The 27,135-nt window shown below is 32.9% G+C and overlaps 1 protein-coding gene across 1 annotated transcript; it reads right to left on the reverse strand.

Moving 5' to 3' along the window:
* Window positions 1-541: 541 nt before the first annotated feature.
* Window positions 542-6,531, reverse strand: LOC107618218 (nitrate regulatory gene2 protein). The gene is made up of 4 exons (XM_016320219.3): window positions 4,930-6,531; window positions 4,422-4,606; window positions 3,075-3,298; window positions 542-1,493 (listed from the first exon to the last, which is right to left on the reverse strand). The coding sequence occupies exons 1-4, from the start codon at window positions 6,251-6,253 to the stop codon at window positions 713-715; spliced, it is 2,514 nt and encodes an 837-aa protein (XP_016175705.2). The 5' UTR covers window positions 6,254-6,531; the 3' UTR covers window positions 542-712.
* Between the last annotated feature and the right edge of the window lie 20,604 nt (window positions 6,532-27,135).

Consider the following 27,135-nt stretch of genomic DNA (forward strand, 5'->3'; position numbering starts at 1 on the left):
TTGACTCTCAAACTTACATAATTTATAAAAACTATTAACAAGCTAAATTCAAACCACTTCACGAGTTAACTGCTCACTTCCACACCCTAAAATAGTCTTGTAAAAGAATATTTTTACCGAAATAAAATTAAAAACATTAAAATATTGCACCATCGTCATAAATTGAAATTAGTTATATTAATGTCATTTTTCTGAATGAATATAAATCGTCATTCACAACAGGATTCTTGAACAAGAGTTTCAAAGAAATTGGATGTTAAAAACAATTGTTACAAGCAGCACGCTATAGGACGCAAAACTATTTCTTAATAGTTAATACAAATTAAAATTATGCCCAAATAAATTGAACCTTTATCATTCTTTGGTACACAACCAAAGTATCTATGATCGAATATTAATATTTCAGAGCTTTATAATAAGCACCTCGATGATATAGAACAACTAGCCCAAAGTTCTAAAACAAGGCATGAAGACTCAAAACTTGATTAAAGAAAAATAAATTCCTTCCATTCAACCATAATTTCCTTTCCTATGTTGAACCTTTACCAGAAAAACAGTTCACTTTACCATAAAAATATAGATACGTTGCCACAAAAATTCTTCCTATTTACATTTCAAAATAGCAAGTAATAATAGCACTAAGAGCCTGCAGCCAAAAAAAATCCTTGCTCTTATGCACAACATAACTCCCACCAGAACAGAAATAAATTACCTACTTGATGGCATATGAACGGGCACAAACTGACTCAAGAATCTCAGTGAATAAGGAAGAAAAACTTGACAATGCCTGAAAAACTCCAGGCAAACCTGTCTGAAGATTGTTGAGTGTCATGGCTCTCGTCACCTCCACGGCCTTCGAATGCCTTACCATTTCGTCTTCCACATGCCTCTGGCAGGCCGCTAGCTCTTGTTTCTTCTCGGCGAGCGGGTCTCTAGCATCCAAGCCAGGTCCGTCATCGGGCAGAGAGTTGGGGATGCTGATTCCTACTGTAGAATATGAGTTGTAAAACTTCTTCTCTATGTTTCTTAGAGACGAAGATTTTTTCTCAAGAGCCTTGGATGCTGTATCGGTTCGCTTTTTACTCTTGAGCTCTTCAGATTGCTTGACATATATTACATGGACAACATTGATGAAGCTTTTGATGGCCTCGGACGCAACCGTGTCTGGGACCCGGTCAAGAGCAAGCTTCCATTCATCACAAAAGGTGAACACATCAGATGGTTCTGTATTTTTGTTGTCATTATTGACAGGAATAAGGTTTAGCTTGAACCAGCCATGTAGAGAAAGGATGAAGTCGCGTTGAAATTTAACAAGGCGGCAAAAACTGGCATGCCAAGCTGTCACGGCCGATTCAAGATCCCGAGTTGCCTGCCTGTGCAGTTCAGATGTCGAGTGACCTCTGGATGATCGATTCACAAGGCCACGGACTTGCTGCACAATGTTGCTTTGAATTTCATGGTACTGGTGCATTGATTTCCACATGTACATTACACTACAATTAATATATCACAAATATAAGGAAAAAAAATGTGAGAAGGCACTCAAATAATCAATAGAGTAAAATGATAAGGTAAAGAGTGGTATCTTGCTCATATAAGCTGAGTTTGCAGCCCTCAGTGGTTTTTATAGTAAAAGAAGAAAACATGTGCAGAGATGAGCCAAATGTAAAATATAGCCAACTCAACTTATAAAAGAACTGAAGCATCACAGAACCTTTAACTTAAAGTTGAATTATTTATCCTTGTTACCAATTGCTAGAGAGAGAATAAAACTATTGGGAAGAGATAACAAGGGCAAGAACTGGTGTATTAGTTAACTTTCACAGGGGGTTAATTCGATCAAATTACTTCTCTATCTGAGTTCCTAACATTACAGCATGGCAAATTGCCTCAAGATCTTTTACCAAGAATCATGCAATCCTGTTTATATAAATATAAAATCCTCCAATTTCATAAATTATTGTGAAATTGACATGTCTAATGATTCGGAAATAATTAAGCAAAATGGATGGTTAGTAACAAGAAACTAATTTATTTTAAAACAATTTCTGGCCCACCAAAACCAATCAAATAGCTTAAGACAAAAATAAACTATATGGGAATGGGTTATGCCATAATTTCATCAGATTACTTTAATATATCCAACTCCAGGAGAAAGTGATATTTTCTTAAATGGGACCTAAAATTCAAACATGACAAGTGCAGTAGTGGTCCAAGGTCTAATTACAAATGGTAGGCATTAATTGGATAGTATAGTACAAGGAGGTACTTGCACCTACACAGAATACACAAAGGAAGCAAGTGGCATAAAAGATCAGTGAATAGCTCAACTCATAATTCTTTCAGCTACCACAACTAAAATTATGTGACTTAGGCTAGCATGTTTTACATTAGCTTCTGATTAGATCCCTCATTATGATTACACTGAGAATAATAATAAGAAGAACTAAGATCCAGTAGTTCAGGGTTGAAGTTCTTTTAGCTCAACGCCCTCACACTCCTCTAGGAATCAAGGAATAAGGTCAACGTAAATATGACAGATCAAGGGATACCGTGTGTAATATATCACCTAATCTCATTGGATGTTAGTGTAATTTACTGTCAGAAGTTAGAATCTTGTTATAGCCACAAAATTATTTCAATTTGGCAATGGATAAAACATAATATGAGTGCCTTTGATAATGAATTCTCAAATGTTAATTTAATTCAAACAGAGATGCAAACGACAAGTGTAGGCTCTTAACTGAAAAGAAGATCACTAATTCTACCTTTCATTTAGTAGAAAAACTTAGGGGGCCCCACAAATTTAGTAAAGTTCGTTCATTTATACCACAGTACAAAAGCAATTCAATGTGCTCCCATATGCTTTAATTGTTGTCCTGGATTGAAGAACCCCATAACTCATAGTCCTTGTGACCTTGTCTATTTGAAAAGTACCTCCTCCATTCCCTTTTATTTTACTTATTTTACTAGAAGTTACTGTTCTATTCTTGTGCTTCATTAGGGCTTTATTATGAACTTGACTATGCAAATGTCATCTCAAAAATGTAAAATTGCAGAGTTAAGAGATGTACCCATGACAAAGCTCAACAAGCTGAGGAACAAGATCAGAGTCCCTGAGGCCATTAATGGCAGTTGAGGTGGTAGACACAGCCTGAGATGTGACGACAATCAGTGATTGCAACCTTGTTATGGAAGCTTTAGTTTTGTCTATCTTCGTTTCATCGCCCCCTTTGCATTCTCGACTCTGCAGAGCTGACAATTTCTTTTCGTGCTCAATCTTCACACCTTCTCTTGCCTACATACAAGAATAGTTAATCCTTCTTCAGTTTGCAAATGCAAGCAAATTTACAGTATGCATCAGCACTAAAAAGTTTCTAAACTGCATAGTTCTAGCAGAAAACAAATGCAACAGAACCACCCTACTTCACACACTGAAATTCTTTACAATTGTTTTCTCTCCACCTTTTGGCAAGTAATATATACACACATGAATGAAAATATACACACAAATGCTCTCAGCTGAATGAAATCAATTAAACAAAAATTTTGAAATCATATACAAATTGTTCATTTAGCTGATAGGATATGGAGGAACAATATCCAAAAAAATAAACAACTTGCTCCATACAAAGCAAAAATGGATTATGAATCAAGGTCCTGTCATACTGTTCACTGTTATAAGAAAAATTTAAAGGAAGTTACATGCATAAATTTTTAAATAAACATATATCTAGTAGATTTTATAACCAATTATTTTTGTCTGATAACATAATCTCATTGATAGAAGTCATAGGCTCATAGCTAACAACTGGCATTGTCACTATTCCAACTTCCTTGTGAGAAATATATGCCTACTCTTGAAATAAATTTAATGCATGTTCAGTTAACATCCATGACCACTCTCCTCTTATCTTTTATTCTTTATATTATAAAATAGAACAAGTGATTGTGAACGACCCTAAAGCATTTTATATGTGCTACACAATACAAGAGTATGAAAATATTTTTCGTGCATAAAACAGTTTGCTTAGTTGGGTCCCTTGGCAATAGCATTGGCTAGAAAGGGCCAAAGAGGTAGGGTCACCTCAGTCATTTAACAACTAACATAGACACAGTAAACAATGCAGTCATAGTTGGTCAAATGCACCGAAAGATACCGTCCAAAATCAGAATATCATTAAATATGGTCACTGCAACAGCAAGGATAAGCAAAAGAAAAATAAGATATATCTTCCCACTAGTTTCCACTTTCCACCCCAAACACAGTCAAATACAAGAGCTATTGAGCTGTGTAGCATCATTTTATTTATCTGCACCTTTTTATTGTCCCAAAAAGTAATAGTAATTTTTATAGGAAAAAGTAAACAATATTTGTGAAATAACCAAAATAACCCCAAAAGTGAGCTAAGAAATTTTACCTTAACCTCCTGATAGAGCTTCTTCTCCCAAGCCAGAAGCCTTTCCAAAGTGGAACACAAACTCTTTGAACCGCCTGGTCCAGCAAGTGAACTGGGATCGAGCCGGTACTTAACCACCAATGGCGGTTTTGAGGTCCAATTTGAGCTCAGGTTGCTAAATAAACTGGTTGAGTGATACACAGTTTCTGCATTCGAAATCATCAATTCATCATCATATCAATTATCTTAACGTCTATAAATAAAGAATACAGCATTCATTCAACGGTGAGATAGTAGGGTGATGTAACTTATATCTAATATCTCATTAATTCACGTAATTAAGTTGCAACCACAGGAAAATTGAATAGAAAAATGAAAATACTTGAAGATTGAAATTTCAGAAGAATGATTCTCAGTAATTTGTTCCTAAGTAAACCAAAAAATGAATGAGCATGAATTTGTCTGAATTCCAAGTGCATGCAACGGGTTAACTCAACCAAACACGAAAATTCCAAGTTAAGAAACTCACTCTTCAATTGCTTGAAACTCCGATCAAGCTGCTCCTTACTGATCTCCAGCATCTCCGACAGCTGGTCTCCGGCGCCTGCCGCTTTCTCGAAGTAATCCCTAATTGCTTCAACAATCTCCTTCAGGTCCTTGTGCCTCACCACCACCTTCTTCACTCCCACCGCCTCCTCCGCCTCCGCCGCCGCACTCCGGTAACTCTCCGACGTCGTGTCTCCACCCTCACCAACACGGCGCTTCTCGTCCACCTTCCCCGCTGCCACCGCCGCCGGAGGAACCGGAGTCTTGACAGCACCACCACCTCCGCCAACGCCGGCGACGGACTCCGCTCTCACCGACGACCGCAGATCATTTCCCTCCTCCGAAGAGCTCCCGTCGCTGTAACGGTCACCCCAGTCGCTGCACTGAACCTCCTCTCGCTCCGCCTCAGTGAACTCCTCACGGAAACGGTAACCAGGTTCTGGTTCGGGTCTTGCTTCGGGTTTTCTTCGTAAATAACTGTATTCTGATCTCTCAGTATCAAAACCCTCAGTTTCCAACTGATTCTGTTGCATAGAACGAACACTTTTAGTTTTGTTGAGATTCTGTTGCGGCTCAGAGTGGAAGTAGTTGTATTCTGATTCAGACTCTAACGACTCCGAGTCGGAATCTTCTGAATCCAGTGCTAGTGGAGCGTGATTGGGAATATTCCGATTCTGGTCAAGATTCTGATTCTGATTCTGTTTGGAGCGGAAATATTCGGAACCAGGAGGAGAAGGGGGAGGGTAAAAGTTATCCCAGTTCCAAACAGAAGATTCTTGAGAAGGTGAAGTTGAGTAGGTAGAGTAAGCTGTGGGGAAGAACGTGTTCGGGAAATTAGATGATTGGCTTCTAGGAGTTGAACATGGGCTTGATTCTGAGAGTATGTGTGGAAGCTTCGGCGGTGGCTTGCGGCGGCGCTTGGTCGTCGTGGTAACGGCGGCAGTGGTGGTACGGGGAGTGAGGTTGGGAGGGAGTTTGGAGCTCGTTATGGTGGCGGAGGGAGATGGTGGTTGTGGTGGCGGTTGTGGTTGTGGTTGTGGTTGCGGTGGTGGTGGTTGGGGTTTTGGGGTTATTTTAGTGCTCATTGGGTTGATGAATACGGCGGGGGTGTTATCGGAGACGGAGAGGGGTTCACCGGCGGCGAAGGTGCAGAGGGCATCACCGGTGAGGCGGAGGGAACGGCAGTAGTCGGAGTGAGCGGCAGCGAGGTGGTGACGCGCAAGCACAGCCTCTTTCATGAGGCGGCGGCGCTCCTTGCAGCGCCGAACGGTCTCCTCGCTGTCCAGCTTCGACGCCGTACAACCCATGCTTTTAGCACAGTACGTATTCTCGGTATATATACGGATATGTAAGAAAGAAAAAACGCGGTTTCATGTGGTATCAGATGTTTGAAGAATAAAGCTTTTGAAGGGTTTTGAAACGACGAAGAAGAAGAAGAAGAAGAAGTTGTGGTGTGGTTGAAGCTGGTCTTTGCGGGTGCAGTACAGTACAGTCTCTCAGGTAGCGTCAGTCTCTTTCCCACTTTTTCCTTTCATTTTTTCTTCTCTTTTGTTTGCATCCAAAGACCAAAGGACTTTTAAATTACAAATTAAGACCTTTTTCTATTGGACAGCAAATTAACAGCCCGGTTAGAAAGCTTAGAAAGTTTTTTTTTTTTTTTGAGACTTTAATTTATAAAAAATAATATTATTAATATTTAGTATAATTTTAAAATTAAATTGTAATTTTTTAAAAATTTATTTAAATATTTATAAAAAGTTAAAAAATTATTTTTTTATAATAAAAAATAATTTTTTTATAGTAAAAATTTTTTTATTATATTTTTTAAAATAAATATTTTAAAAATTAAAAAATTAAATATAAAATAATTTATTTATAAACTATTTTTAATATAAATATTATTATTTAAATTATTTAAAAAAAATAATTAAACTATTTACCCAAAATAAATTTAAAACCATTTTAAAACACTTATAACTTAGAGAATGTAGCAAATTGAATTTGACCAGAAGACCATCATAAAAGTATCTCTAAAAAACACTTCCAATTTTGGAGCAATATAACTTAAGAGTCTACTTGCTTGACTCAACCAGCGCCTTCATGGTGGTGAAGGCGCTTTCAAACCGCTGCAAAACGAATTACCAAGTTATTGCATCCTCGACCGGCTAATCTTCGTCTCCAGCGAGCCTGGTGCCATTTTACATTACATTAACCAACAGATCACCAAATTAGCTGTGTTCAGCTTTCACTGTTTTGTTAATTAGTTTTAGAAACTAATTTGTTTGAATTTAGATATTCTAAAATTAAGAATTTGATAAAATAATAAAGTAAAAATTTAATTATCAATAAATTTATAACTTCAATAAAATATGTATCTTATTATTTTAATTTAAAATTGATTATCACTTTACCAACTTTTTTTATTATTGAGAATCTTAATCCAATTTATTTAAGTGCAAACTTACATACAAATAAAAATATGCATATAACACATAGGACACGCATTGTAATGATATAAAATAATTGAAAAAAAAAAAAAAAAAGACACACATACATATTATTAGTCTCTCTTTATATCGGCATGCTTGTAATATGTACGAGAGTAAGCACAATTTGTTTAAAGCTTGTAACGTTGAAGACTCATATAATACTTCTAAATCGTTGAAGAGCATTTTTTACTAACTTAAAGAAAAAGTTCGAATTGAATATATAGCAAATAAAAAAGAAAGCATATATCCTTTTTATGAGTCTCAAATTCTCACCATTACTTCTTTTTGTTTGCTTTTCCTGTAATCACATTCACATACCCTTTTAACAAGGACGTGAATCCATGTATCACTAAATTCACTGCAATCTATGTTAGATTATTAGTTCTGGTTTATTTCCTAAAATATGTTGGATGTGATCTTTTGGCGCTTTTTATTTTTAATTAATATGACATTAGATATGTGTAATACAAAAATAAGGGTTAGAGTGTGTTATGAAAGGATATAGAACTATAATAACGATTTTACGAAGAGAGAATATGAAAAAGAAGTCAAGAAATCGTTCGATTAGTGTTCAATGGCTGAAAGCGATTGAAGAATTTGGTAATACTAATATGATGAGAGAGTCACGTCATATGAAATGAGAGAGATAGAGAGACTGAGAATCGTTAGATCATGGATAAACGATTAGAACTCTTGATGAATTCGATATTTTTGTTTTAATGGAAGGAGCTATTTGTCCTTTCTCAAATTGTTAGTTATATTTTGTGATATTTTTTTGTTCCTTATTTAAATGTAAGTGACGATTTCTTCTGGTACCGATTCAAGTTCAACCTATATCGACGCATTCTATCAAATTTGCATAATAACTTCGTATTAAATCGTTCACTTTATAATATAAAAAAAAAAAAATCATCATTTGGAAGCAATGGTGGAGCTTGAAGATATTTTTTAGAGTAAAAAAATTTAATATAAAAATTATATAATAATATTTATATTAAAATAAAATTTATAAATATAATTATTTTTAAATTTATTATTAATATATCAATAAATAAATAGTTATATAGACAGATATTATAAAATATTTTGAAAATTTTAAAATTAAAATTGTAAAATAAATGATATATAGATAAAAAATAAATTTTATTATAATTAATTTTAACATTAAAATTATAAAATCTAATTAATAATGAGAAAAATAAATAATAATAAAAATAAGATTTTAATTTATAAAAATTTATTAAAATTCAAATCCAAAATGTTATTGTAAAATAAATACTTATATAGATAAAAGAAATTAATTTTATTATAATTAATTCTAATATTAAAACTATAAAATTTTGTTAATAATGAGAATGATTTTTTTTTCTTTTAAAGAAAGGGGTCTAGACTCCAAAAGAGTCAACAAAACTTTTAATTTATGAAAGTTTATTGAAGTTTAAGTTTAAAATATTAATGTTTAAAATTAAAATAATTGAATAAATGAATAATATAAAAAATAAGAGTTAATTTCACAAACCTAATATAAAAGTGAAAAACTTAAAATATTTGAATTATTTTCATTCTTTGTAATAGTACTATTAATTTTTTTATAAAAATTTTGGGAGAATCATGACCTTGCTATCAAAGCTAAGCTCCATTGATACTTTTAAGATTAATTATGATGCTAGTTATTTTGGTTTGGGTGATAGTGTTGGTTTTGTTTGTGTTATTAGAGATTGTAATGGGAGTTGGCAAAAGGGGTGTTTGGGAATGATTGAGAGTAATAGTATTATTCAAGGAGAATTATTTGCCATTTGGCGAGGATATCTCTTAGCTTGGGATGTGAGTCAACGAGATGTTATTTGTGAGACAGATTGTGTGGAAGCATTTAATCTTGTTACTCAAGATGGTTTTGGATTTATTGATCCATTGGTGCTCAAAATAAGAGATATCATGCGTTGGAATTGGCGTGTTGACTTTCGTTTGATTATGAGAGATGCAAACACGGTGGCAGATATTATAGCAAAGATGGCGATGACGTTACAACTTTCACATGTGGAGCTTCTTTCACCTTGGGAGGAGTTTAAGAATAGTCTTAAAAGGGACTGTCCCTCTGTTTAAGCAGATTCTTATTTTATTTGTTTTGTTTTTCTTTGTTTAGTTTATTTCAGTTACCAAAAAAGCTAAGCTCTGTTTCTGTTTGGAAGCCTTTTGTTTCTATTTTATACGAGGGAGTGACTAGTGAGAGGTTGTGTATATATGGCGTAGGAGTGTTCATAGATGGGTAAAATGGTTTGATATGATTTAGATTTGGCCCAAAATATATACAGGTCTTATTTGTTAGATTCGAACTTGATCCTAGACTTGATGAAACCTACATACTTTCGAGCCACAATTATACCGGATAAAAATTGGGTCGTAACATTACCTTCTTGTAAGCTAGCATGTGAAAATATTCAAATTTCCAAAACTCCAACCATTATTAGACATAGTAAAATTTACTTAGAAAAAATAACAAGAACTAACCCTTCTCTAAAATTAAAGTATAACCACAATCAATACTAATATTGTCTAATAACACCAAATATTTAAATCAATACAAATAACACAATATTATGTATTAGTCTAGTTAGTCTTATACATTTTAAACATAAAACATTAACTTATAGTCTCTTATAATGACTAATAACACAAAATATTAAAGTTTACAATACTTAAATTCTATATAAGAATAACCATCATTTATCACTAATAACATAAAATATTAATTATATATGATAACCGAATTATCAGACCGAATTCAATTGATCCAAATTATGACCCGAATCTAACCTAAAATAATAATAGAATCTATTTTTTAGATTTTTACTTAATTTTAAATTCGATAAAATCACACAAAATTAACCCCTAAAATATTTAAATTCAAGCTGGACCATCAACATCCTTTATGGCGTATGGGATAGGATTTAAAAGTTAGAATCCTATGATGGAGGGAGCCACAGAGGGATCGAGAAAAAACTAGGGTATAAGCAAGTTGTGTGGGCCAATTTGTTGTGCTTTAATTCAATATTTCAATCTAGGGTTGTAAGAGGGGAAGTGTATAACTTATATTTTATTTGAATGCTTCTTTCTTCCTCCTTTTTAATTTTTCTAGTTATCTATCAAAAGTAAAAAAAAAAAAAATTAAAAAGTATTTTTCTCTTATTCTAGTGCTTGGCGTCTAGCTACTATCAACGTTCAATAGCTGAAAATAGTAAGCCGGGGACTGAAAATTTAAATAAAAACATTTGAAGTCGTCGATTAAATAACTTATCATATATTAAATTTTTTATGCGTAAATATAGATTAAAAGTATTATTTTCATTAAAAAATATTATTATATTTTTGAGATTATTACTTTAGTTTTAATATTAATTTTGTAATTTTTTTAAAATTTAAATTTTAGCAAAAAAATTATTAAAGAACTATTTTATGTTTTTATTATTTTTATAAATTTTATAATATTTTTTTTACTTTCATTTCATCATATTTTGATATTTTTTAATTTGTAAATTTAGTAATTTTTTAAGAATTAAATTTTTATTTATAATTTTTATAATTATTTTAATAATATTTTTTATTTTTAAAGATCTATATTTTAATCTATTAATTCTTATTATTAATTATTTCATTTTTAGTCTAGCAAGTAGCAACTCTTATTTCATTTTTTAGTTTTTAAAATAAAACTTATTGTAAAATTGAAATTTTAGAAAAAATTATTTTGTATTGATTTAAAAAATTTAATATCATTTCAATTAATATTAGTTAGAATCAATAATTTTTTGTCTATTATTTTAGATAATTTAATTTTTTATATAGTTTGTGGTTTTATTGTTAACTCATATTTTTTAGAATATATTTTTTAACTGTAATCAAATAAACAACTTTAAAAAAAGTTATCTTTTTGTTTTATATGATTCTCTTTATGCATGAAAGTCATTCCTGGAAGTCTGGAACTTCTTTTCTTTTATTAGATTTTTTTAATGAAGACAAATATTTTACTTTGTTACAATGGGGATTAAAATCAAAAAATTCATAAGAGGAAAATCCTAACCACTTAAGATAGTACAGTCTGAGTTACTACCATTTGACGATAAACATTTATATTTAGACACTATATTTTTGTTATCTTCCCTCTATGCTTTATATTTTTTCCGTTTTTTTTTTTTTTTAAACCGTTGGTAACTTTAAGTCCTCGACTAAAACAAATAAATAATGGAACACCGAAAAAGAAAATAAAAAAAAAAACCTTGTTTAATGTCAAATTTACTATTATTACTTATAAGTTATTAGTCAACTCTCCTTCTTTGAAGAAAGTTGCATTATTTCTCTTTATCTTTATAATACAAAAAAAGAAAAGATCCAAAAAGCTTTTAACGTATTTTTGTAAATTGTAATAATCAATGTTCCGTCAAAATCCAATGCAATTGCCGTCATTTCTTATACACCACAAGCCACAAGGGATATAATGATAATAAAGAAAAAGAAATTATTGAACATATTATCAATGTTCTGAAAACCGGTTCGAACCGGCCGGTCGAACCGTAAATCGGAAGCTGAAGCGGTTCGGATAATAAGGAAAACATCAGAATTTGAAAATCGGAGTTGAATCGCGAATCGGCCGGTTACCGGTGGGTCGAACCGAACCGGGACCTGGCCGGTTTTTTAGCCTTGCCGTTTTGCGCGTTTTGGGAAACCTAATTCCCTTTTCCCCTTCACAGTTCGCACTTTCATCCAGGCTCCAGCACTCCAGCGTCCCACAGAAGCAGAACAACACCCACCAAGCCACCACATAGAGAACGTCTGAAGCCCTGAACGCACTCACCTCTGTCGTGCCTTCAGCACCGTCACGCCGTCAGCACCATCGCGCCGTCAGCTCCGTGGCGCCGTTGGGTCCGTCGCGCCGTCAGATACCTCGCGCAGCCAGCACCGTCGCGCCCTCAGCTCCATCGCGCACTCAGCTCCGTCGCGCCCTCAGCCACTTCGACCAGTCACCTCCGTCCGTCCGTCGAGCTCTGCCTCTGGGAGAAAGCAATAGAGTTCGGTTGAAGCGTTGAAGCGGTGAAGTCCTTCGAGCTCTGAGAGAAAGCAATAGATTTCCTCATTTCCAGGTAATTTTTAATTTAGTTATGAACATGATTTTGTGATGAAATCTGATACTAATTCTGATGAACTGAACTCTGAGTCTCTGAAACTGTTATGAACTGATATGTGAAGTTGTGAACTCTGTGAACTCTGATGAAACTGTGAAACTGAAATCTGATGGAAGTATGAACTGATATGAAACTGTTATGAACTGATATGTTTTAGTTATGAACTTATGATTGTTTGATTGAATCATTGAATAACTGTTGCATGATGAACTGCTAAACTGTGACTGTGAACTCTTTGATTGAGTAGCTCTTTGATTTTGCTTTGTTTACTATCAACCTCAAGTTATGGTTTTGGATTGAAAATTAGGATAACTCTGTTTTCATGCTAGCATTCATAAACACTTTTGGCATATTGGTAAGTGAAGTTGAACACTTTGTTGAAGGAATATATGACTTGATGCCTGTGAAATTGCGAAGGGTGATGTTTCAGGGTCTCTGGTGGAGTTTGACAGGGCAATTGAGTTGGACCCTCGTCAAAAGGCGTGTATGTTTATAAGCATTTTGAAAAAAAAAAAGCGTTATATCAACACTTTGGATTGGAATGATTGTAAATTGAGTTCAAGTTACATGAAATTTGGTTGTGCTCATTGTGTTTGTTACCAGATCTTTGGCAAAGGGGCCTCTCCCTTTACTACCTTGATAGGTACGGACTCTACACTCTTCTGTTATTTATTTGAGTTTAATTACTATTCACATGGAATTGCATATTTATAATGTATTGCTTATGAATCTGTAAAAAGGGGGACTGAATTGGATTCCCATTTTGTCATAGATTTGAAGAAGGAGTTGAGCAGTTTCGGCTAGATGTTGCACAAAATCCGAATGATACCGAAGAGTCCATATGCTGCTTTCTCTGTGAAGCTCAACTGTATGGAGTGGATGAAGCACGGAAGCGATATCTTAAGGTGAGTCATTAATTATGTTACTGGAATTTAACAAGAAAAACGAATATGTGAATCTTCACAAATCTGCAGCAAGTTATGGAGGATTTTGATTATTGATGACAAACTTGGATCATTTTGATGTTGCTATGTTATGTTTGATTGGTTGTTTTGTTTTTTGACTTTTGAATTTGTATTTGAATGAGATTATAATATTCTGGTTTATGTAGTTCTTTTAATTTGAATGATATTTTAAAGTTTACATTAGACTATAATTATATTTTCATGTGTTTATTTATATTTTATTTATTATTTTATTATAAAATGGTTTTTTTAGTTCAACCACGGTCAAATCGATTGAACCTATGAACCAATGAACCAATAGCTAGAGCGATTCGATGACCGGTTCGGTTTTCAGAACCTTGCATATTATAAAGGACATTTTACTTATACAATCATCAACTTAATTTACTTTCCAAATGTAATGATGATTCAACAGTAGTACTACGTACTTTATTAATTTCTTTAACTTTTATTAGGTGACTAAATTGATCGTCGTCATCGTTTATAATAATCTTAATTTAAGAGTAAGTTACTTAAATAAAATAATTAGAATTTAAAATTATATACAAATTGTTATTGGGAGAAGCGGATTTAAAATCAATATAAATCGTTATTGTTAGTTGCAATTTACGTGAAGAGAGATGCTGAAGCAGAAATCAACATAGATAGTAGCAGTTTACGTGTCACACTTATCACTCTTACCAGTCTTAAAATCAAAATGATCTCATCATCATTATTGATATTCACCACATTATTTTTCTGGTCATTGTCAAAGTCACTACCTACAGAAGTCATCAGAATCGCCACTCTCCTGATCATAATCATTGTGTTTAGGTGAATTATAGTGTACAAAGCAAAAAGTCATATAGATTTAAAGATAAGCTTACGTACCAAAACTTAAATTACATATTCTAAAGTCACACTTTTCACTTAAAATCGTAATTCTTCACAAAAAAAAGCGTCACCTAATGGAAAAAAGTAAATTAGAAGATTTAAGAGAAGAAATAATTAAGTTATCAAAATTAATAGATAAAAAATTAATGATTTTAACTAATGTTAACTGTAATGACACCGAATTCTTAAAATCAATACAAAATGATTTTTCTCAAAATCTTTATTTTACTATAAGTTTTATTGAAGGACTTCAAAAACCTGAAAAAACTTATTTTTCACACGAAATTTCTAAAAAATGTTACCATGGAAATGATTCCCCACATCTTTATCATACTTTTAACCTACAATTAAATTCTATAGTAGATATGCTTGAAGAAATATTAGTATCCATAAAATTTCAAAGAAATAAGGAAAAAGAGAATCCCAAAGAAGAAAAATTTTAAAATATAATCAACATAACAGATTTAAAAGTAAAACCACCACTAAAATTATGAATATTGAAGAAAAATTAGAAGAAATTACAATGCTTTTTAAACAATTAAAAATGGCTCAAGAAAATAATATTATGGAACAGGGATTTCAAATAGAAGAAGAATTAGTAAATTCTGAAAATATAGAAAATGAAGAACACATCCTAGATTATTCAAGTGACGAAGAATCAGCAATTCCAATACAAGTAAAAAATGAAGCTGGAACATCTAAGAATAATCAATCTCAATTTAAATGGGAAACAGGTTTTGATAATTATGCTTTTAAAAAAGGGTTTATAAATAAAGATTCAAAATATACAAAAATACCATCAAAATACGTTCCTAAGATCCAGGAAATGGAAGGAGAAAAAATGCTCGATTTAGACTGTAAAAAGAATGAAAAAGAAATTTTTGAAAACTGGTTGAATTTCTTCTTATTAGAAGCCTTTACTAATCCAAAACTTAGTGAATTGTCTGGAAGAGACATTTAGAATTACATAAGGTTTCATACTAAAGGAACTATAAGAGATTATATGACATCAATAGAAAACCAAATAATAGAAGAATTAGCAACAAAAACAACAGTTTATGATAAGATATTATATATAATGATAATTCTATATAAAGAATTTTTTGGAAAAAATATTATAGATCATAGACAAGAAGTCTATAATAAAGAATATCAAGAAGCAAAAAACCATTTAGCTAATATTCAGATATATGATTTATGTAATGTGGAGTCTTATATATGTGAATATAGAATACATTATTACAAATTAAAAGAAGAATATAAAAATCATTATCTTAGTATGTATATAACAAAACTTCCATATCCTGCTAATGAATTTATAATGGGAAGATTTATAAGAGAAATAAATAGAGGGACAATTGAAAATAATTTTGGTGGAGCAACCTCTGCAATAAAAGAGGAAATAAAAGAACGTTGTACGCAAGAAGCGACTCAAAAAAGATTTGCAAATATAATTAGAATTTGCTGTCAGGATAATGAAGAGATACCTCAAAAATATGGTCTTAATAAAAAATTTTAAAGAAAAAAAAATATCAATTTAGAAAAAGAAAATACTATCCAAACTGGAGAAAAAAGAGGTATTTTAGAAAGAGAAATAACAATAAAAACAAAAGACAAAAAAATGACTATTGCCCAAATAAAAAAGAAAATTGTAAGTGTTGGTATTGCCAAGAAGAAGGATACTATGCAAATGAATGTCCAAAAAAGAAGGATAAAAAGGATCTTACCAAACAAATAGAAATTGCTAAGTCTTGTTTTATGGAACCATTAGAAGAATCTGATGATAACCTAGACTATATTTTTGAACATGTCTCAGAAACAGACTCAGAGACTGAGTAATAATGCCACATTTATTACTATAAAAATATCAGAAAAGTTTATAAATGCTTTCATAGATATTGGAGCAACACAATGCTTTACTAGTACAAATATAAAACTTGATTGGAAAAAATTAAAGAAACCATTAAGAGTTAGAATAGCTGACAAATCAATATATAAAATTGACCAAAAAGCAGAGATGGCTGAAGTTTTTATTCAAAATTATAGGTTCATTGTTCCATCTATATATATGTTAGATTCTGGAATGGATTTTATTATAGGCAATAACTTTTTAAAGCTATATTATCCATTCAATCAAGAATTAACATATATAGTTTTAAAAGCTCCGCACGATTCTTCAATAAATCAAAAATCAAAACGTATAAAAATACCAACTACTACTATAGATAAGATCTTAAAATTTAAAATATTTTCTATATTAGAAACATGTTATTTAAATTTATACTTTCAGATAAATATTCCAAAAAATAATCTTGAAATAAAGATAGAAGAACTTTTGGATGAAATTTGTGCTGAAAATCCTTTAGATATTAAAAATACAAATAACGAATTAATAAGCATTAAATTAAAAGATCCTACAAAAGAGATAAATGTTCCAAATAAAATTCCTTATTCCGCAAGAGATAGAGAAGAGTTCTCATTAGAATGTAAAGATCTTTTGGAAAAAGGAATTATAAGATTAAGTAAAAGTCCTCATGCGGCTCCAGCTTTTTACGTCGAAAACAATAATGAAATTAAAGGGGAAAATGAAGAATGGTTATGAATGAAGCAACTATTGGTGATGCTCATAAACTTCCAAGAAAAGATTCTATTTTAGAAAAAATCAAAGGAGCAACTTGGTTTTCATCTCTTGATGCAAAATCAGGATATTGGCAACTTCGTTTAGACGAAGAAACAAAGAAATTAACTGCTTTTACTTGCCCAACAAAAGAATCAACAAGTGTGTTGCTCTATGAATGAAATGTATTACCATTCGGATTAAAACAAGCCCCAGGTATTTATCAAAGATTTATGGAAGAAAATCTAAAAGAGTTAAATGAATTTGTTTTGGTGTACATTGATGATATACTAATTTTTACAAAACAGGATAAAGAAGATCATCTTCAAAAATTATTAATAGTTTTAGAAAGATGTAAAGAAAAAGGATTAGTTCTTAGCAAAAGGAAAGCAAGAATAGCAAAACAAGAAATAGAGTTTCTTGGATTAATTCTATCCACTCAAGAAAAGTTAAAACTTCAACCAAATGTTTTAGAGAAGGTAAATTTATTTCCTAATAAAATAGAAGATAGAAAATAATTACAAAGATTTTTAGGGTGTATAAATTATATTTCTGATCAAGAATTTTTAAAGAATATAACAGAATACACTAAAAGCTTATTTCCAAAAATAAGTACTAAAAAAGAATGGAAATGGGATGAAAAAGATAGTATGCAAATTCAAAGAATTAAAGAATTATGTGAAAAACTTCCAGAACTTTATATTCCAGAAGAAAACGACTACTTAATAGTGGAAACAGATGCTTCAGACATAACCTGGTCAGGATGTCTAAAAGCTAAGAAAGCTATAAAAAGTTTGGAACAAGAAAAAGAATCACTAGATTCTAAATATTCCATAAAGGAATTACTTTGCAGGTATATTTCAGGGACTTTTACTCCAACAGAACAGAGATATACCACTCATGAAAAGGAAACTCTAGCAGCAATTAAATCTCTTAAGAAATGGAAAATTGATTTACTACCCAGAGAATTTACATTAAGGACAGATTCAAGTTACCTAACAGGTTTCATACGATATAATTTAAAAGTTGATTATAATCATGGACGATTGGTAAGATGGCAATTATTTTTGTTACAATATCCAATAAAAATTGAATATATTAAGGGTGACAAAAATGTTATTGCAGATACATTAACAAGAGAATGGAGTTCGTCTACAACGCATTAGATCAAGAAATTCAAAAATATGAGCAAGAACTCGAAAAATGCAAGCATTGTCAGCAAATAAGGACACAGATCCAATCCCTCAAGAAGGCCATTGAAGCAATGAAATCAACACAACAAGCAAAACCATCAGAGTTTAGCCAGCTAAGCATGGTGGACAAATCAGGTGAAGAAAAAATTTCAGAAAATAAAACAATTGCTGAAATCATTAAAAAATCCACCCAAGATAAAAAAATATTATGTAATTTATAACGGCCCCATGAAAGGAGTATATGATGCCTGGGAAAAAGCAGCACCATTCACACATCAATCAAGGATAATTCATAAAGGAGGGTTTCTAACACTGGAAGAGGCAAATGAATCCTTCAGGGAATATGAAGCTCTCCATCCAGAGCAAACCCTAAAAAGAGCAGATAAAGCTCCAATTCAAACCCAGAGAACAGGGATAATAAGAAACATTCCTACAAGGGCTGAAATCAAGGAAAAGAAAAGGGTCTGTAGATCTAATCTCAGAGAAACCCTTAACATAGTCCTAAATTGGACTGAAGAAAAAAGGGCAATTTTGGGATATTATCCTATTGCCAAAGAACAGCTAACAAAGCTGGTTATATTTCCAAATGCTTCCCCATCTGACACCTATCAGTTTTTCCAGTATGGATTAATTGATACAATTTTAATTTTTAATGATCTAAAAATTATTAGTGAGTTTCCTGCAGGATTCGTTGATGCAGTAAAGAGATTTAAAAATATGATTGACAATGTAAATCCAAGGGATATATCCTTAAAATTTACAAACAGTCAACCTATTTTTAATGAAGAAGAAGAATGCTTGGTTCCAGCACACCAAGTAATATTCATGTCTGTCTTTCCAGAAAATTTTCAACCAATTGATCAGATTCAAGATTTAACAATTTACAGTCATGAAGGAAGGCTAGCCAGCACATTAGCAAGGGTCTTTGAAAGAACTCAAAAAATAACGAAGGAATCTCACACAAGAATTAATTATAAAAGTAGAAATACTCTGCTTGTGTCCAGTAAAAGAAATGAAATTGAAGAAAGAGAGATGAGACTCTTGGTGGAATTTGAATCAGCATTCTACAACTTATCTGAACTTTTAGAAAAGCTCCCTGAAGGGATAAAGAGGAATCTCTGCTATTTGATAAAAGACAGAGAAGACCACAAGTGCCAGCTATGTGCCTCAAAGATATCTGAAGAAAGCAATAATGAAACAGAATCAACTCACATGATGAAGGAAGAAGACAATGCATCTGAGGGTCATATGATAAAAGAGGAGGACAGTGCATCTGAAGCATCTCTCAACATTATTGCATAGTGACGTAAGCACTTAGGTCATAGAGCACTAACAATGTAGCTGGTATAAGAGAACAAACAATGACGTAAGCAATGACGTCATAAGAAGGGTAAGGATGGGAATTGTCCATCAAACCCAACTATTATAAATAGGTTGCTTAGGCAATTGTAGAAGGCATCAGACAATAGGAAGCAGGAGGCTAAGAGTACTCATATGCTAGGAGAGTAAGGAGGAAGCTGCTGAGGCGATTCTATAGTCTGAGGAAGAATTCCCTTAGGGAAAAATAATTCGAAACTCCCCTCTGGAGTTAGTATCTACAATCTCCCATCTGGAGATAAAAACACCTTATGTAAAATATACTAAATAAAGGAAGTTTTTCTCCAGAAAGGTACATCTTCATTCTAGTCTTTCAATTATGAATTATTTAGAAAGTTTAGAATTAACAGAAGAATCTGATTATTATAGATTAACTGCTTTATTAGATAATGAAAAACAGGCCGTTCTAAAAATAGAATTAAATCTCAAATCAAATGAAAATTTTAATAAACAAAATCTTTTAAAAGAAGTTTTTAATAGAAAAAATATAATATACTATGGAAAAATTCAACTTGAAGCCCCTATAAAGATAAAATCCACCAATGGAGAACTTGAAATAGCTTTGATAAATGATGAAGAATTGAGTAAACAGATTGAGAAAATTAAGGATCAACAAAAAAGATCTAAAATTGGATGGATTCATATTAGTACTATACAAGTCTTAATCAAATCTACATATATGAAAGGAATTAATTCACCAATAAGCTTAGCAATCTGTGACAAAAGAATTACTGATGACCCAATAGATCAAATAATTGGAATTGTTCATGGAAACTTGGCAAACGTAAATATTAAATTCAATGCCCATCTTGGATATGCTATACCTTTATCAACTGAAAATCTTGGAAGATCTATAAGTTTAGCTTATAAATTTCATAGAAAGAATCTAATGGAACAAGACGATGAACCATTTTCAATTACATATGCAATAAATTATGCTTTAACAAATAGCCATCATAGTATAATATTTAAAAACAGAGAAAGAATTTATGTCGATGAATTATTTCAGAAAATTATAAAAACAGAAATACCAAAATATTAAGCTATTGAAAACCCAGTTCTATTATTAAAAGAACCATCAGGAAAATTAGTTTCATCGAATTTTCAAATAAGAGAATCTAAAATTAATAGCCCTTTAAGTTTATCTAAGTTAAAGATTAAAGAAGAAAATTTTGAAATAAAAGAATTAACAAAAAAGGTCGAAAAATTAAATGAAACCCTAAACACTAAATTATGACAATAAATAAAGAAAAAATATATGTAACTTATCAAGACAAGAAACAAGAGCTCTTTGAAAGAGAAAGTCGGTTGAATTATTTACAGTTTTCTAAAATAAATCAAAGAGCATTTGAAGCTCTAAAAATAATCTATGACAAGTTGAAAAGAGAAGTTGAAGAGCTAGAAAAATTAATAGAATCTCTAGAAAATAGTGATGAATCGATGATAGAATTTGCAGAGATTCTAAAATAAATAATGAAGCATACAAAGATTGAAAGACCAGAAAATAAAATAAAAAGAAAAAGGGCGAAAAAATTAAAAAGTAAAATAAAGGAGTATAAAAAGGAATTAAATAATCTTCAGATCGAAATTGATGACCTTATAATAAAAAGGATAGAAATAAGAATAAATATAAATAAGTTGGAGTTAAACTTAAAAAGTTTATAAATGCCTGGAAAAACCATATTATGACTTAAAAGAATTAAAGCTGTTGAAAGAAAAAATGGAGAATGAAGTTGAAAAATTAAAAAGATATTTAGAAACAACAGAAAGTATAGAAATAAAAGAAGTTTTTGAAGATTTGAGAAATTATATTAAAGAAAAAGACAAACAGATAAAAGATTTTATATACAATAATCCATGCAAAAAAGAATATTATAAACTAAAACAAGATTGAAAAACTATAAAAATGAAATTATAAATACTAGTAATAGTAGAAATGGTCAACACTTTTGATTATGAATTTGCAAATTATTTAAATAAAGCACCACCAATCGAATCTATACAAATTATAAAATATGAAGAGTTAATAGAAATTTCGAAAAAGAAATTAAAAGAAATTAAAAGAAAAGTCGACTTTAAAAAATTGGTATCAGAGCCAAGTTAACGATTAAGGGTAACACTTTCTCTTTAAGCAACACTTTTAGTGATACGCTTTTAAATCAATAAACAACCAAAAAAAATATCTGTATAAAATATGTATATAGTGAATCTTTACACTAGTGTAACCCTTGTGTATAATATGCAACAACTCAGCACCGGAAATATTAGTTGTAGCACTAACTTCTCTATATACTTTTGATCTTATCTTAACTTAACATGCAACAAAAAAAAGGAATAAAGAGGATAATCACCTCCCTGAATAAGTAGAAGATCGAGTTGCTACTGAAACTGCCTTTCACATGATTTCTTATACAAAACAAGGTCTCGTAATAAATGTGTGTTTGGTTTAGCAAAAATGAAACAAAAATAATAAAATAAAATAAAATAAAGATAGAAGATGAAGAATGATAGTTGAGAAATAAAATAAAAATGACCTTCATGTAAAAAAGATGAAGAAGATGAAAAAGATAGTTAATAAATAAAATAAAAATAACCGTGTATGTATAAAAGTAAGAAGGTGAAGAAGGGTAGTTGAGAGAATAAATTTTACCATCAATTCTCAACGATAAGAATTGAAAACAAAAGCTACAAAATGTTGGTTCAAGTAAACGTATGTTTGAAGATAAAAATCATATTAAAAAAGATTATCCAAACAAATTTGGTCCAATGTTCAAGATTTTTGACCGTGCGTGGGGCATTCTCCAATTCAAAGATTAGAGTATGCAACTGACGCCGGGATGTCGCTTGGGTCACCAATTTTGACGAGGTTAACAAACCCACTATGGTGAAATAAGTAGCCAAGAACCCACCTTGGTTGGCTAAGTTAATGATGCACCTCTTACTCTCAAAGAGCCTATAGGAAAATAAGCACACAGCTTATTTAATATATAACTCAATCAACTCAACTTTATAAATAAAAGAGGTACATGTGCATATTTATACTAGTAGGGAAGGGGAAACTTTCATGACTCGATGTTGGACTAACTCATAACATAATATAATAATATATGCTAAACTAGACTACTTTAATTAACGACACAAATATAAAGATATATGCTCCTGCATCATTCTCCCTGGGTTGGAAAGCGCTCCTGCATTATCCTCCCTGAGTTGAAAAAGGCTCTTCTTGTATTGGTGAAAGATTCCATTGGTGAGTGTATTTAGTGAAGGTTGTAGAAGGCTTAGAGAAGGGGAGGTTGAATCTATGACCTTCTTTTATGTTACTGGATTAACCCTTTAAAACAAACTTTCAATTCTGATTCTGTTTGAACTCAGCAGCAGAAATTTATGAGACAATTTCGTTTTGTCTCATGAATATCAGAAAATAGAACAGAATAGAGAAGAGAAAAGCTAACACCGTCATGTATCCTGGTTCGGTTGCCTTGTGCTATGCAACCTACGTCCAGTCTCCACCACAACAGTGGTGGAATTTCTACTATAGTTAAAGTATTACATACACCAATTTCACAGGATTGACACAATCCTTTCACACTCAAGTTCTAACCTAACTTGACATTGGCTATGCTAATACCTAACTCTTCACTCTTAGTGCTCACCCAACTAAGAAAGGGGCACCTCACTGGTACTAGATACAAGACACAGACTCACCTAAAGAAATCTGAAAATAACTCTAGGCTTTTCTCTCAAGTGTATCACTCAGCCTCTTTCACTCATTTGGCTTTTACTTGAAAATTTTCAATATGTCTTTTCACTCCAGAAATTACAGAAAGATAAACATTGAAAAGTAAATTACAATTTGTAAAACATGAAGGAGATTGACTTCTTCAACAACCTCTTTGCTATGTGATAAACCAGATTTGCATGTCTCTGATTCAGTTCTTCATTTTTGGCGGAATGCTTCTTTGAAAGAAAGTGTAAGACCCGGTTAATTAACGGCTAATTAACCCATAAATGAGAATTTATTCTAGAAAGCCAAAAATGTTATTTTATGGCTTAATATGATAGAGGAGATTGAGACGAGAATTTCGGTACCAATTTTATAGAAATCGGACCAAGATTGGACTGAACGGGCCAAACCGGACCAACCGGACCCAAAGTGGGCCCTTGGCCCAAGTAAACTAAACCAAAACCCTAGTTTTCAGCACTCTCTCTCCTCATTTACTACACACACACGCTGAAAATAGTGGAGAGGAAGGGAAGAACACTCTCTCAAGTTCTCTCCCTTGGTTGATCTTCAAACCACCATAACTTTTGTTCTAGAGCTCCGATTGCCGCTCCGTTTGCGACCACGCGTTCACCGTGGAGAGCTCTACAAAACCCATACAATCAATCTTGAGGTAAGCCACGTTTTACTGTTCGAAATTCCAGCCCTTGATTTCGAGTTTCATGGGTGAAATGTTGAGATTTTGGGTTCTTTGATGTTATAGGACCCAACTCTCTTGAAGGAGAAGGTTAATCTTGTCTCCTTGGACCTTGGGTGTGGTAAGATTCTCAACCCTAGTGTGATTTGTTGTTCTATGATGTTTGGGTATTGAGATGTTGTGTATGGGTATGATGATTATGGCTTAGGTTGTGTATATGTGAATATTGGAGCTTGATTGGTGATTTTGGAAAGCTTGGGAGAGGGTTTTGTGTGACAAAATCTGTTCTTGGAGGTGTTGAGACCTTGAGAGCTTGTGGACAAGTGGTTTGGAAGTGCTCTGGTTGAGCTTGGGAAATCGGCTAAGGTATGGTTTCGGTTTCCCGTATCTAATATGTAATGTGGTAGGAAATACTTAGGCTAGAGGCCCTAAGATAGGCATTGAATTGTTGGTGTTGTTGAATGGTTGAGATATATGATGTGTTCATATATGTGATTATGAAAATTGATGCCTTGATTGTGTGATATATGAGAAATGCATGTTGTGATATATGCTTGATGGATGATTGAGGTTGAATTGATGGGTGGTACCATATTGATGGTGAGTATGATGTTGATCATGTATAATGATGGTTGATTTGGAAATTGATATTATTGGAAATTGGGATGAGAAGGATGTATGACATGAGATTGTGTTTGTCCTTTAGCCATTGATTGAGAAGTGTTAAAATGGTTGGAGGTAGTTTTGGGAATTTTAGTAAAATGTCAATGTGTGAGTTGAGGATGGCTTGTTGTTGATTTTGGTACATTTTGAATGATTTCAAAGAAAAGGGTTGAAATTGGCATGTTTTGATTGATTTTGAAAAGAGTTAAAAGTGGCTTGTTTTGAAAATGGCACTTTGTGGTTTTGAATGAAAATATGGTTTTTGGGCATACTTTGACGGGACATAACTTGGAATACGGATCTCTGATTTGCACCAAATCTGTTTAGAAATGAAATTGGATCCGGGATGTCCATGCCGTTCGAAGAACGGGTGAAAAATGATTTAAAATGAGAGAGTTATGACCGTCGGAAGATTGGGGGTTGAATCTGTAAATTCTGCAGCTTTTAACTTAGAAAATTTTTTAGCAGAATGACCCCTCGCGCGTAGGCGCACTTGGCGCGTACGCGCCGTTCTTCGAGAAAGCATCATCCACGCGTGCGCGTGGTGTGCGCGAGCGCGTCGATGCGCTGCATCGAATGCCCAGCCATTTTCCAGAGAGTTATGACCGTCGGAAGATTGGGGGTTGAATCTGTGAATTCTGCAGCTTTTAACTTAGAAAATTTTTAGCAGAATGACCCCTCGCGCGTAGGCGCACTTGGCGCGTATGCGCCGTTCTTCGAGAAAGCATCATCCACGCGTGCGCGTGGAGTGCACGTACGCGTGGCCTTGTTTTCATCCCAAAGTTGATTTTTGAGTTTTAAAAGTCAAATTTCATACTTCTAAGCCTCCGATCTCACCACTTATGTCTTGAATCATTATGATATGCCTAGCTATGAGATAAGGAGCTAGTGAATGTGGTAACTTGCGAGTGAAGCAAGGGAAAAATGAATGATCATTGAGGATCAAAGATGATTATGTGAGATGCGGAGAATGGCGGTGGAAGTGCTTGTTATGCCATGGGCCGAAGGGCCATAATTGTTAATGAATTGGCTGGTTATGGATTTAACCGTGAGCCGGATGGCTAGATTATTGCCGTGTTACGGCGGAGCCATGTTTATGGCCAAGTATAAATGCATATATGCTGTTGAATGAATTGTGAATGTTTGCACTTCCACCATTGGAGATGAGGGTTTCCCTGGGTAGTAGCAATGGCTAGCCACCATGTGCTCCAGGTTGAGACTCGAAGCTCTGTTAACCCAATGTCGTAAGTGTGGCCAGGCACTGTGAAAGGCCCGGATGAGCTCGCCCCCGTAAATATTCACCAGTGATGGTGATGGATAAATATTCACCAGTAAGGGTGATGGATATGGATCATGATTATGATCAAGTTTATGATGAGTATAACTTGAGTTGGGGATGCACGACAGAGGGACAGTCCAATGGTTAGCTACCAGGACTTGTCGGGTTGGCTCTATAACCGACAGATGATATCATCAGCCACTAGGGACAGGCATGCATCATAAGCATACTACATGAATTGTTTGAGATTGCCTATTGACTGCATATTACTTGCTAATTGCCTAAATGCCTTATCTGTTCCTATTTGTAAATCTCTTGTCTGATATAACTGTGTTTGCTATATTATACTCCTGCTGGTGGTTGGGAGGTCTGAAGGAATTGGAAAGGGAAGTATTACTTAGAATGAAGGATCTTTAGTCAGTTGCCACTTACGGTTTAGCTTGTTTATAAGCTTTGATATTACCTGGAGGAAGTTCTAGGATTGCCTTCGGCTTTCCTCTATTATTATGTATTATATATGTGGAAGCTGTTACCGTACTGGGGACCTCTGGTTCTCACCCATACGGATTTTGTGGTTTTCAGATGCAGGACGCGAGGCTTCTCGTTGAGGCATGCTGGAGACTTCTGGATTAGCGAAGATCCTTTGTTCTCGGGACTCTATTTTGATTTATATATCTTGTTTAGATACTTTTATCTCCATTAAATAATACAAACTGTGATGACTCCTTATAGAGGGGATTTTGGAGAATAGGTTTTCTGTATTTGTGTCCCTTTGGGTTTCCTTTGGGGTTTTCCTTATTTTATTATTTGTATATATTACTATGCTCGGACCGGTTATCTTCGCGGCCGGATTTTGAGTCTTAATATTCCTGTTTTTGACACTCCTTTGTATATATGTGATCTTGCGTTAGCTTATCCTTTGCTCGTTACGTTATCGATCGGAGTGTTGCGCGTTCGAGTTACGGTTTTTGTTTATCCCTTTTTCTACAAAGGCTCCTAGCTATAATCAATTATTCATACTACTATACGTACTAAATTTTTGTTTTAGAGGTCGTAATACCTTGCCATCTCTGAATTATGACTTAAGCATAAGACTCTGTATGGTAGGGTGTTACATTATGGTATCAGAGTAGTTCGT

The sequence above is a fragment of the Arachis ipaensis genome, chromosome B9, assembly GCF_059453495.1.
Source record: "Arachis ipaensis isolate K30076 ecotype BB chromosome B9, ASM5945349v1, whole genome shotgun sequence".
Lineage (NCBI taxonomy): Eukaryota > Viridiplantae > Streptophyta > Magnoliopsida > Fabales > Fabaceae > Arachis > Arachis ipaensis.